This window comes from Orycteropus afer, unplaced genomic scaffold (genome assembly GCF_000298275.1).
Source record: "Orycteropus afer afer isolate SDZICR_OR568_19922 unplaced genomic scaffold, OryAfe1.0 scaffold00042, whole genome shotgun sequence".
Lineage (NCBI taxonomy): Eukaryota > Metazoa > Chordata > Mammalia > Tubulidentata > Orycteropodidae > Orycteropus > Orycteropus afer.
The window spans coordinates 7,753,890-7,767,894 of record NW_006921629.1 but is presented as its reverse complement, the minus strand read 5'-3'; the positions used below and the strand labels follow the sequence as shown (position 1 = coordinate 7,767,894).

The 14,005-nt window shown below is 44.9% G+C and overlaps 1 protein-coding gene across 1 annotated transcript in view; it reads left to right on the top strand.

Annotated features, from left to right (window-relative positions):
- SSH2 (slingshot protein phosphatase 2) overlaps positions 1-12,316 on the top strand; it is a 114,685-nt gene extending 102,369 nt beyond the window's left edge. Inside the window, exons 13-14 of the mRNA XM_042780500.1 lie at positions 7,235-8,069; positions 10,223-12,316. Of these exons, the coding sequence (XP_042636434.1) occupies positions 7,235-8,069; positions 10,223-12,316 (2,929 nt within the window). The remainder of the gene's footprint in view (positions 1-7,234; positions 8,070-10,222) is intronic.
- Positions 12,317-14,005: the final 1,689 nt, after the last annotated feature.

The window sequence follows — 14,005 nt, the reverse complement described above, 5'->3', positions numbered from 1 at the left end:
CCCACCAGCCACTCCTCGGAAGGAAGATGGGGCAATCTACTTCCGTAGTGATACTGCCTCAGAAACCCTATGAGTCAGGTCTGACTGGACGGCGCATAACAACAACAACAGGCCCAGAGGGGAGAGAGGAGTTACTGGAACCCAGAAGAAGGATCCTGTCGAGACAGACACCTACAGAGTGGAGTAATAATCTTCATTCAAGGGACACAACCAATCTAGGCACCTACATATAAATTCCACAGTATCTGGCTAAAGAAAAGGAGCATTTTCATTAGGAAAGAAGACCCTTCCCATTGGAAAGAAGACCCATTGGCAAGGGTTGGATCGTATGCATAAAACTAGTCACTGGCCAGAGAGAAATAGAATTTCTAGGACTGGCTAAAACAAATTCATGTTTATCCTCTGGGGCGGCAGGAGTGCTACATTCCCTGAACCTGTGGGATGGTGAACAATCAAACCAAATCAGGCCTCTCTGCCAGTAGGGAAAAAGTCAGAAATACCTGTTAGGTGTACAGCCATTAGGGTCTATGATGTGTTGTCAAAAAACCTTGGCCTTTATAGGCTACCTGCCATGCCATCTGCCAGGTGTATTGGGCCCAGGAGACCCTTGCCCTGTCCCTGAATCTGAGACTGCCTGCTTAGAAGAGCAAAGAAAGAGAAGCCCCAGCTCCTGGGACTGAAGCTCTTTTAAGCCTTGAAGCGTAGGTGACCAGGAAGGTATTTAGAAAATTTCCTCTCAGTCTGTTTGCAAAGCAATTTCTGGGATCTTGTATTTCATATCTTCTCCCAGGAGGCCTGTGGCAGTTTTCTGTGCTAGTGGTGATCCTAGCATTTTCCAGTTCCATGGTTATTTAGGGCGGCACTGGGTGCTTAACTTGAGGTGGCAACTCTGTGTACAGGTGTTAGCTCAGTGCTTTGACCTCTTGGCAAAAGTTTACCAAACTGACACCAGCCTCCTGTTGTTGTTGTTGTGTGCCGTCGAGTCAGCCCTACTCATAGCGACCCCTCCTTGAGTTTCCAAAGCAGTATCACTATGGAAGTAGATTGTAGTGATCTACAAATGGGTGACTGTCTTTTAATCAAGGAATCCCCGAGTGACACAAACCACCAGCCAAAAAGTCGGCAGTTCGAAACAACCCAGAGGTGTCTCGGAAGATAGGCCTGGCGATATGCTTCAGAAGGTGACACCTTGGAAACCTTAGGGAACAGTTCTGCCTGCACACATGGGGTCTTAATGAGTCTTAATGAGTTGGAATTGACTCAATGGCAACTAACAACAACAACAACATCTCTTAATCAGAGAATGATGGTGAGAACCAAACAGTAACGTTACAGGGACTTTTTTACATCTTTCAGTGGGTGATTAAGAGCCTGAGGAAGAAGTCCAGTGTTTAGTGTTCCCCCTTTAGACCTAAGATTTGGAGAGTTAATTATAAAACCCCTGATACTGTTTATATCTGCTTTTGTTTTTTTTTTTTGGTTTTACAGCTGAGGGGTAGGAGTGAGGCAGGAGTAGGGAAAGGGGTGTATGTGTGTGTGTTCTGAAACTCTCCATTAAACTGCCAGCAGCCCTGTTTGTTATTCTGCACTGTGATCATGCAAGTATCAGGCAGATTTATGTTCCCTTAGACAGGCTTAGATTTCAGGCAGACCATTGGCAAGCTGGGCCATGTGTCTGTGGTATCAGGTTCCAGGGTATAGGGGGCAAGGAAGAAAAACTGGGTAGTGGCCAGGGAGAGTTCATGCTACATGTCCTCACAGATGTCATGTTTTATTCTTTGAACGCCTCCATCTCCAGGACAGGAAGAAACTGAGTTGCCCTTTAGCCCAGCTTTGCTGGTGGGGACATTGAAGTCTAGTTAGTTTGTGCACAGTGGTCATCCAGCAGCAGGGAATTCAAAAGTGAAAGGAAGTAGATTTCTGGTCAGGTGACAGCCAAGTGTAATTGAGTCTTAAAAGGTCTTCTTTTTTTTTTTTAATTTTATTTTGATTTGGGTGAAGATTTACAGAGTAAATTCACTTTTCATACAGTAGTTCACGTATACTTTGTCTCATGTCATTGACCAAAATTTACCACAATGCAACAGCTCCCCTCCCACTTCCTCCCCGTAGTTACCTCTTCCCAGTGTCCATCCCTCCATACTCTCCTGCCCCCTGAGCTGTCTCTCTCTACATAAGCAGCCCTTACTTCTCCCATGATTGTTCTCTCCAGGGCGTGTGTCTACTTGAGGTAAATGTGTAACTCACATGCCTGTACTTTGTTTGGCTGGAAACCACAGGTGTGGGTTCAATTCCAGACCTGAAGGGCAGCTAGGGGCCATAGTCTCAGTGGTTCTACCAGGCTCTATTGGAGTAGCAAACCTGGTCCCCACCTTCTTTTTTTTTTTTTTTTGCCTCCAAATGATTTTGAGTTTTGTTCCACATTGTTCTCCCTCTCTATGCAGGATCTCCTACATCCCTTCCAAGTGGATGACAGTGGTAGCCAGGCACCATCTAGTTCTTCTGGTCTCATAGTTGTATAGGTTGCAGATCGGATGGTGTACCAGTCGCTAGGACTGATTGTTTCCATTAATTTTGGTTTTCTTTCTTCTTGATGAGGAGAGACCCATCGTTGCATCTAGATGGCATCTTGCTAGCTTTTAAGATTCCAGTAGCTACTCGCCAAAGTAGGAGGTGGAACAATGTTTTGTATAGTATGTTATGCCAATTGAGCTTGATGTCCCCTGCGACTATGGTCCCAAGCCCACAGGTTCAACTACTCGGTCGCTCTGGGTAGCTGGCTGTGACCAAGCAGTGACCACAACCTTGCCCCTTGTCAGCTCTACTATACACCTGGGAATTCTGATCATTCACATAAACTTATAGGACTATTGTCTGCCAACCCTATATGTGATCTTGGATACACTCCCCATTTAGACATACCTAATTGTTTAGCCTGTCCACCTATCTATCCATCCATATACCCATGTTTGCCTTCACTTACAACTCAGTACTGTATATGCAAAAGGGTTCATATTTGTTGTCTGTACTTCCCATGTACCTCTCTATGTCTTTCTTATCCTCAGTGGTGCCATATTGGTCACTCACATTTGGTACATTGCCCTTCTCTTCACCCAAATCAATATTTATCTCTATCTATATAACAGCGTTCCCTCCCCTCCCCTTCCACCCCTGGTAACCAACCAAGAAAATTTCCTTCAATAGATAAACCTTTCCTTAACTTTTACAATAACGGACTAATACAATATTTGTCCTTTTGTGATTGACTTATTTCACTCAGCATAATGTTCTCCAAGTTCATCCACGTTATGCAGTGTTTTGCAGATTCTACATTATTCTTTAGCATTGCATAGTATTCCAGTGTGTGTATGTACCATAGTTTGGTTATCCATTCCTCAGTTGATGGACATCTAGGTTGTTTCCACGTTTTGGCTATTGTATATAGTGCTGCGATGAACATGGGTGTGCATGTATCTGTTCTTGTCATGGCTCTTGCTTCTTTAGGGTATATACCTAGTAATGGGATGGCTGGGTCAAATGGTATTTCTAATTCCAACTTTTGAAGGAATCGCCATACTGCTTTCTACAATGGTTGTACCATTTTACAGTCCCACCAGCAGTGTATGAGAGTTTAAAAGGTCTTCTTAATAGCTTTTCAGTGAAATAACCTCAAGGCATCTAGGACCATGCATGTTGTTGTTGTTATTGTTGTTATTTGCCGTCGAGTCGACCCCGACTCATAGCGACCCCTCCTTGGGTTGCCGAGGCAGTATCACTACGGAAGTAGGATTGCCCAACCTTCCTTCCGAGGAGTGGCTGGTGGGTTTGAACCGCCAGCCTTCTGGTTAGCAGTCAAGTGCCTTAGCCACTATGCTACCAGGGCTCCTAGGACCATGCATAGCACATAGAAAATCCTAGAATGATGTCCCTTCTCTTCCTCCTTCCCCATTTCTAAAGGTTATATCTTAAGAATAAACAATCTGATTTTATTATAACAGATACTCCATTTTTACCAATGTTTTCCTCTATATAACTTTCTCAAACAGAGTTGATGCTTTACCAAACGTAAGAAAGTAGAGGCAAGACTTTAAGGTACCATATGCATTTGTCATTTAAATATCCTTCTTGTTCATTTTCTAAGCAAAAGTTCAAATTCTTACCCAGAATGACCCAGTCATCTCATGTGTGTCTGTGTATTTATGAGAATCTGGATTCAGGTCAGAGGCCACCCAAGGGGGAAAAAATCCTGAGACTTGATTACATCATCCAGGCCACAAACCAACTCTGAAGTTCTTTTTTGGCATCTTGTTTACTCGCTGCCTGCCTGGAATAGGTGGAGAAGTCAGCTGGACTTAAAAATTAACAGTTTAAAATAATAGATATGATCTAATGTCTTACATATCTTTCTTTTAAAGTAGCATTAGAATAAACTGACTTGGGAAAAGACCTCATTGGAAATCGTTTTGGTGTTACCAAGAAAATTGGTGACGCACACAGACCCATTACCCAGGTTTTCTACTCTGTATAACATCTTTGAGAAACTAAGAATGTTTGTGGCAGTGCTGTTTGTAACAGCCAAACCTGTTAATCAGCAAAATGAATAAATAAATTGTGACATATACATCCCACTCTGTAATTACAGACACATGCACTGATAAATCTCAAAAACATGTTTATAAGTCATTGCAGAATACATACAGTAGGGTTTTATTTACATAAAGTTCAAAATACGGATAACTAAGTATTTTGTTAGGAACAAAAACATGGTAACACTGTGAAGAAAGAGAATGGTAAGCACGGAATCCAGGAGGAGGGCGTCATCAGGCGGGGCCGTGGCACAGAAGTGCTTCAAAGGCAGCGAGGCTGGATATCTTGACTGTATCAGGGAGCTGCGGACCACTCACTCTACAGATCCTAGTGCAAAAATGACAGATGAGGTGTCATCAGACCCGTCTTTGGATTTGTGATTTTTCTTCTTTCCCCTTTATAAATGGGTGTCAGTTTAATCGTGGAGCCCCGACCCAATGTTTTCTGATGACTCTCTTTCCCATGAAGAGAATAGGTGTCAGTTTAATTCAAGAGCCACAGCCCAATGTTTTCTGATGATTCTGTTTCCCACGAAGAGAAGGAAGTCCCTGCTGAGCAGCACGCTGTGATGTCAGCAGCCACTTCCTCTGAAACCTGCACGGAACATGCCTGTTAGCATACACTGCAGTCTCTGGTTCCCTCCTGATTGGTGATTTCCAGAAGTGTTAAAAGAAACAACTTTGCAGGATTCTTGGAATCATGAAAACATCCCATTTGCTTCTTAACTGCTAAGATAAGCTATTCTTTTAGAGTATTAGACAGGAGAGAAGAGCTCCCCTCTGAGATTTGTTCCTCTGTTATCACAGGAATTGCCCTGCCATGGTGGGTGAGAGGAGTTGGTGCAGGTTTGAACATCCTCATGATAGGTGACAGATAGAATTTGGAGACCACAGGCATAGCTAGGGCAGGGAATGGAGGTGTCAGGATATAAGAGAAGAGACTTTAAAAGGAAGAGTACTGAATTCTTGGCTGGTCACAGTGTACAGTTTAGACCCCAACGATTCACAGCCAGTCATTTGTTTGGGATATGTGATATGTTGTCTCCTCCTAGGGGTGGCTGGAGTCCATGAAGCTTGCAATCTGTGAAAACCCTACCTTGCACCCAGCTGATTGATGACAGTTTGTCTACATAAACAGGTTGACCTACTTCCTGCCTCGGAGCACCCTTGTGCTGTGCACGCCTGAGTCAGAGAGAGCCTCACCCAAGCAGCAGACAAGCTGGGAGCAGGTGCAGAGTTGAGAACAAACAGGGGTTCACATTAGTGCAGGCGCATGACTAGGCAGAGATTCATAGGCAGCAGAGGAGGGCGTGGCCCTGAGCCCAGGGGCAAGTTGTTTTGGGCTGAGTTTCCCATTCCACCCTGTAGTTAGGTAACTCCTCATCAGCTTGTAAATAATGGAGACCGCACCCTCATGCACTGCACTTACTGACCTATTCCATGAGCAGGTAGTACTGATCAGCCATGGGGTTCTTAGTTCTTTCTGGCTCAGGCTTTGGCTAAATGAGGAGCCCTTGTAGTGCAGTGGGTTAAGCAGACTCAAAGGTCAGTGGTTCAAAGACATTGGAAACAAAGGAGGTGTGACGTTTCTGACCCACCTGCTTTTCCAGGTGTCAGCTTGATGGTTTTTAGCCAAAGATCTTTCTGAAAAGACCTGTACTTTATGCTCATCCTCTTCCATTCTGTTCCTGAGCTTCCTTTTTAGATCTTCCGGCCCATCTTTGCTCTCCGGTTCAAGAACAGCCACTGCATCCTCACACCCTTATGTCAGCCATTAGCCTCCATCAGCTTTCCACCGCTATTATTGAGAACCTGGTGATAGGCTCCAATGGAATAGTTCCTTTTTATCATTTTTATTTTGTTTGATTGTAGGGATTTTTTTTTGTTCTGATTATAAGAGCTAAAATATGCTTCTTCTCTTAAAAATTCAATAATCGTAGAAATAGAGTTTAGAAAGTAAAAGCCCTTGGTATTTCTGCCTTTTCAAAAAAAAAAAAAAACCATTACCAGTTTGGTGATGTTTCTTAATTTTTTCCTATACTTGGTCTTAGACTCAGAATATTCCAAGGGTTTTCAACATGCTTTTTCACTTAATGGTAGACTTTGGACATCATTCCCCTAAAATACCTGACTATTTAACAGCTTCATGGCATATAGTTGTGTGAACTGTAATTTACGTAAATTTTCTTTTTTGTGTGTGGTTAATTTTTTACTGTTACAAACATTGTTACGGTAAACATCTTTATATGTATATCTTTGTGCATTTATAGTGTGTTTCTCCAAGAAAAATTCTTAAATTGTAAGAGCTCTTGCCAGATCGCCCTCTTAAAAAATGCCACAGTTCACATTCCTACCAGTAGTGTATGAGCAAGCTTGTTTGATCACATCTTTATCAACATCAGCTATTACCAATCATTTTAACTGCTTTCAGTCTAATAGATAAAAATCTGATCTTATGTTAATTTGTTTTGTTGGTTTGGCTTGTTTTGCTATTAAAGAGAGCATCTTTTCAAATATTTATGGCCTGATTCCACTGAGTATTACCGAAGTACATTGAGGGGTTAAGATTTATCTAGGAGCAGCTTCCTGGGAGGGTGGTGATTGTTTTCACAAATGAGTAAGGTATTTCCTGCATATCTCCTCCACAGCAAACAGCGGCATAACAAGCTCTGGCGATCTCATTCAGATAGTGACCTCTCCGACCACCACGAACCCATCTGCAAGCCAGGGCTAGAGCTCAACAAGAAGGAGATCACCACTTCAGCAGACCAGATTGCCGAGGCGAAGACCACAGAGAGCCACCCACCCTTACCTCCGGTCTTTGTGGAGCACCTGGTCCCTCAAGATACCAGCCAGAAAGGCCTGTGTACCAAAGGAAGAGTTATCTGCTTGGAGTTTACTTCTAGGGAATTTCATTCTGGACAGATTGAAGATGAGTTAAATCTGAATGACATCAATGGATGCTCCTCAGGATGTTGTCTGAATGACTCCAAATTCCCTCTTGACAACTGCCATGCATCCAAAGCTTTCATCCAACCTGGACAGGCCCCAGAGATGGCCAACAAGTTCCCAGACTTGACAGTGGAAGATTTGGAGACAGACGCACTGAAAGCAGACATGAACGTCCACTTACTGCCTATGGAAGAATTGACATCTCGACTCAAAGACCTCCCCATGTCCCCTGACCCTGAGTCACCAAGCCCCCAACCCAGTTGCCAGGCTGGGCTCTCGGATTTCAGTACAGATCGCATTGATTTCTTCAGTGCCCTAGAGAAGTTTGTAGAGCTTTCCCAAGAAACCCGGTCCCAGTCTTTTTCCCACTCAAGGACGGAAGAACTGGGCGGAGGACGGAGCGAAAGCTGCCGACTGTCAGTGGTAGAAGTGGTCCCTTCTGAAGTGACAGCCGATGACCAGAGAAGCAGCTCTTTGAGTAATACCCCCCATGCGTCTGAAGAATCTTCAATAGATGAGGAACAGTCAAAGGTAAAAGCTGTCTTTATAGTTTTCCACCTAATGAAGTTTTCTTCAAAGACAACGTGTTTGGGATTCTGCTCTGTTTGTTTTATATTTGTTGCTGTAGATTTAGGAAGGCAGTGTGGGAGGAACAGTCTCAAAGCTGAGATTTCCCTTGAAAACTTACCGGTTTAAATACTTTTTCAAATCTGTTACCTTTTGAGAAATTTATCTTTTCAGGCTTTTGGTCACTGGATGCACTTCTGAGAGGGGATGAATGGGGAAGGAATTAGCCAAAATGAGTGTCTTGGCAGAACAAGGAGAGGTCCCCTCGCTGGATCCTGTAGTTCAGATCAGTTGTCACCAGTAATAAAGTGTCAGTGACTCAGAGCTTCCTGAGTGAGACCTGTGTCTCTTGAGAAGATGGATTTGCTTGGGAAATTCTTTTCACCACAGAATATTTAAAAACGAAGCATTTGTAAATAGTTGTTGGAGCAGGAACTGATTCTTCATACTAGTTCTTGCGATTCATGATGTTGCTTGTTCAGACCCAGTGATGCTTAAGAATTAAGGGTTGGTTTGGAGAAATGATTTAAGAGCAAACAGAATCCTATGGTTTTTCTTTGGTAGCATATGAGTTCTTACAAGCCATTTCAGCCCAGGGAAAGAATTACTGCTGTCTCATCAGTTCTAAGATTTCATACTTACTCTCATTTTGACATTGGGATGCATCTTCTAGACAGTGATGTCTTAGATCAATACAGTACTGTAGTTGGGAAGTAAATGGTGACTCTCTTTTACCAAACTTCACTAAAAATTTTAGTGGGACTGAGTAGATTCTAGACATCTCTTAATGTCTTTCTACTTATATTTACCACCATGTCCTCCTCTCCTTATCTGTTTTCTCCTTACTTGCCCCAGGGCATTTCTTCCTTGTCTTCTGTCTTCTACTGTCCACAAAGGCTATGCCTCTATTTCTTTTGTACTAGGAAATTAGAATGCATGAGCTCCCCTTTCGACCAATGTGTGTAGCAGCACTGACAGAAATAGCCTTTCTGCAAAGACCTTGGTCATATGAGCGCTCTCTCCACAGGCTGTGCACACACTAGACCTGCTGTGGCTTCTCTCCCAGTATTGGCAACTTTGCCTCAGTCTGATGCCCTGGCAGATTTCTCCCAAAGACATGACTAGCCTTGTAGGTTTGTAGTAGCTCTGACTCTTTTGAAGATGAAAAGCCTGAACAATTCCAAAGGAAATAATTGTACTTTGAAAGCTTAGGAAAATGTGTAACAAAGTAGATTGATGGTTATAACATCTCAATATCTCTTAAAGAGGTGTCCAGAGGCCATGTCCAGATTTTTTAAATTTTGGATTTTTGTTTCGTTTTAGCAGTAGGGCCTGATTTTTTATTGGCCAAATTCTTTGGTCTTCTCCTAAATCCATCTAGGAATTCATAAATGGTAAACAGTAAAACGTCAGAGAGTCACAGTTTCTAAGTTGGCTGAGCTGTGTGACTGCATAGGCTAAGTAAACCTTTCCCAGAAGGAGCCATGTGAAACTTAGGGGTTTTGTGGTCAGACATTCTCCTTGCCCTTCTGAGCTGGGGATGCTGCTGCAAGGAGAAACGTGGGAGGGTGTGGATGAAGGCTGGCAAGACTGAGGAGAAAAGAGAGCAGTGAGTGTCCTGTCAGACATCAGATAGCAGTCTCATCCATCTCACTCTAAGACATATCTAAGGTGGCCACCAGGCCCTTGAGGGGAACTCTTCTACTTGAACTACACTAGGATCAGACTGGAATTTGATATGCCAGAGGAAAAAGGTTTCATTTGCCCACAATATGGTCTCAATTGTACGTGCTCATGGTCTTAGAAAAGTAAGGATTATGGAACCTTTCATATCTATTTGCTGTTATTTTTTGGAGCAAGGTTTTGAATTGGAATCCTGCATGAAAAACAAAGTTTTGTACACATGGGAACGAATTTTGTGTATCTGGCCTTGATGAATCCTGGTTTTTTCCTTGTACCACAAAACAGATGGCCAGAATACAGCCCCAGGCATTCCATTATTTGTGTCCTCCTGTTCAGATCGGTTGTCCTGGATCACAGAATTAATAAGCAGAACATCTGGCATTTTCAGTTGGACTGCAGTTCTCCATAACCATCTCATTACTTTCTCTTCTTAGGCAATCTCAGAACTGGTCAGCCCAGACATCATCATGCAGTCTCACTCGGAAAATGCAATTTCAGTCAAAGAAATCATCACTGAGATAGAATCCATCAGTCAAGGAGTTGGACAGATTCAACTAAAAGGAGATGTCCTATCCAACCCGTGTCATACGCCAAAGAAGACCACTGTCCATGAGCTGCCCGTTGAGAGGGCCCAGGCCCTGGAAAACAAACCTAGTCATCTGGAGCAGAGCGAGGGTTCCTGCACAGCCCAGCCTGAACTAGCCAAAGACTCAGGGAGGTGGGACCCAGGAGGCTGCCCAACCACACGTTCACTCACAGCAGACTTGGAAGAAGAAGACCCAGCTGAGGGGGAGCAAGAGCCTCGTGGCCCAGGGATGCCCCCAGGTGCCAAGTGGTGCCAGGGCTCAGTGAGGCGAGCCACGTTAGAGTTTGAAGAGCGCTTACGGCAGGAGCAGGAACACCATGGTGCTGCCCCTGTATGTACCTCATTGTCTATGCGCAAAAATTCCAAGAATGATTCTCTTGTGGCAGACCTAGCACCAAAAGGGAAAAATGATGAAGCCACTCCAGAAAATGTGGTTGTCCCCAAGGAATCAGAGATGAACAAGGGCAAAGGGGAATGTGGTGGGTCTGACGCTAGTTCACTACCCCTTTCTGAACAGAGAGCCACTGCTCCAGCATCTGAGCTGCTGGAGTCCCACCCCTTGCTGCCTCCTCAGGGGTACCCAGGGTCAGATGCTGGGATGCAGCAGGAGGGAGAGCTCGAGGAGCAGAGCACTGTGCTTGCAGGCCAGGAGTCGGAGACTCAGGCAGTCCCTCTTTCTCTTCCTAAGAGGATAGAAATCATAGAGTATGCCCACTCAGTGACATCACCTGCTCACCCCGGGCCAGGGGCTGAAGTAGCCACCACCGCAGTAAGTGGGGACCAAGGGCTGAGGGAAGTGAACATGGAAAAGTCCATCACTGTGCTCTGTGCACTGGATGAAAATCTCAACAGGACTCTCTGCCCCAGTCAGGTTTCTCTGCACCCGCAAGTGCTACCTCTGCCACATCCTTCCTCTCCTGAGCACGGTAGGCCTGCCAGCCCAGCCTCCACCCTGAGCAGCCCTGAAGACAGGAGCAACAGCCCAGCCACAGCCCTAGGGACAGCGGCGCCTTTTGTCAGTCGCACAACTCATGTACCATCTACCAACTTGGATTACTTGCAAACCCAGACTGTGGTTCACCTGGAAGGCTTCACAGAGCAGAGCAGCAGCACAGACAGCGGGCCCTCTGCACAGCAGGGCGGCTGGGAGGGGAGGCAGGAGGGCCCTGGCTCCAGTGGCAGCGAGGGGCCGCAGAACGGCTCCCGGTTAAGTCGCGAAGACCTGAGTTTAATTAGCAGACTTGGTGACGACGACATCGAGGAGTTACAGGAAAAGCTGAACCCATCACCCACAGCTTGTCGACTCTCACATAGCTCCAGTAGTGACAACATAAAGGGTCTCAGCCACAGTGCCAGTGTGGTGAAGGAGCGTGCTAAAGAAATCGAGTCCCGAGTGATTTGCCAGGCAGGGATCACCATACCATCCCAGATGAGACGCTCCGCTTCCCTCGCCAAGTTAGGTTACTTGGACCTCTGTAAAGACTGTTTACCAGAGAGGGAACCTATCTCCTCAGAATCCCCTCATCTCAAACTGCTTCAGCCCTTCATCAGGACAGACACAGGCATGCATGCCATGGAGGTCCAGGAGCCCCCAGAAAACCCAGGTGCCCCCCAGAACCCAGAGCCCACCAAGTATTTTGTAGAGCAACTCAGAACAACAGAGTGTATTGCGCAGAGCAAGCCAGTGGAGAGGCCCCTTGTGCAGTATGCCAAAGAATTTGGTTACAGTCCACAGTGTTCGCTCCCCAGGGCAGGACCTGAATTGCCTAGTTCTGAAGGAGGCCTGCCTTTGCTACAGACCCAGGGCCTACAGTGTGCAAGCCTAGCCCCTGGCCTGGCTGTGGTACCCCGTCAGCAGCATGGCAGAACTCACCCCCTTAGGAGACTTAAAAAGGCGAATGATAAAAAGCGGACAAGCAACCCCTTCTATAACACCATGTGATCTTGAGCCTACACATGGGACTTTGGAAAAGAAATGTTTGTAAAAGGGGCAGGTGTAATATGTAAGGAACATGCACTTTATTGGTTAATTTTATGTTTTTGGTCATTTTACTGTTCAGGCGCATGCAGGGTTTGGGTTTTTCTGTGTGTATGTCTGCGTGTGTGTTCGAGAGAGAGGAGAGAGATTTGGACTGCAAGACCATTTTGTCTTTTTTTTTTTTTTTTTTTTTTAATTTTAATTTTATTTGAAAAAAATTCAAACCTCAAAACTCATTTGCAAAGAACACCTTTCTTAAAGGCAAATTGCTGTTTTTCAATCATCTGCCACCTGCTCCCCATTTTGCCCTCTGAGAAAGGGCATGCTTACTTGAGGGCAGGAGGCAGATGGGGAGGGTGGAGATGGAGTGGGAGATTGGAAATGCTCCCCAAGCTCCTGGTGACGATGGTTTGGTTCCCAGACCTGAGGCTCCGGCTGAGCTGAAGAGCAGCCAGACAGGAGGCAGAGCACGCTCAGCCTTCCTCTCCGGCCCCCGCACACTGGAGTTCCCGAGGCGCACAGGTTCCGCGTTGCTTTAAAAGGGGGTCTTCTAGAATCCATTTCTTCTGGTATTCCAGAGCCTAACCTTACAGAAAAGCATGATAATGGCTGGCTTTGTAAATTTACCAAGCAAATACTTTTTTTCTCAAGCAAATAATTTTTGGCATTAAATTTAAAATATGAACCACAAGTGAAACCCAGGGGAAGGCAGTCCATGGAGGAAAGCGTGACAAGAGGAGGAGGAAGTCAGGTCTCAGGTCGATGGAGGCCGCTGCCAGGTAACTGCTGGCCTGGTAGCATCCACGCTGGTGGTTTCCTGCTCTTCCTCATTCTCCCAACTAAAACACAGTGGTGACAAATTTGTAAAACAGCAATCAAAACTCAGTGTGTTCTTGTAAATGAATACATCTGTAGGGGTTAACCCTTCTGTTACTTGAATAATTCTGTGGGCCTTCTGAGTTTAATGGGCCTTCCCTCCCCCCCATTTATTTGCCTCCCCAGTGCTATTTTCCCCGTGCTGCCTGTGGTGGTTTTTTCCTTGTTACTGTTTTTTAATCTCATAGATGATCATTTGAATTGTTGTATTACGTATGTATAACCTCCATTGAAAGCAAAGTTTTCTACATTATCACTGTTAACATTTGACATCCTAAGTTTTTTGGGTTTTGTTTTTTTTTTCCATTTTTTTCCTGGAAAGTTTGTCATTTTTCTAGAGTTTATACAGTATTTATGTACATAACGTTGTCACTTTCTTACAGTGTTGTTGATGTTGTAGGATCTTTTCAAATTTATTCTTTCCAAGAAGGAGTTAAGCTGCAACTGGTAAACACAAAGGCACCACAGAAATAACACTGATGGGTATGGGTAGGAATCCGCAGCGTATGGATGGTGGTTTGAATTGTTTAAATGGAGACTTCTGATCTCCAGTTCCTGCCAAATTATGTGTTAGCAACTTCCTCCTCGGAGAAACCCTAAAGGCTCCCATTAGGTCACAGTTTGACTGAAGGCTGATTTCTCTCTGAGACCAAAATCCCAGAATGTTGTTTGCCAGTAGCTGGACCGCAGCCAGGAGTGGATGGGAGTGTCACTGCTGCCCAGGATGGAAGCTGCTGAGGGCTGAGGTGGTAGAGAGGCCTCAGCTGAAGGCAGGTG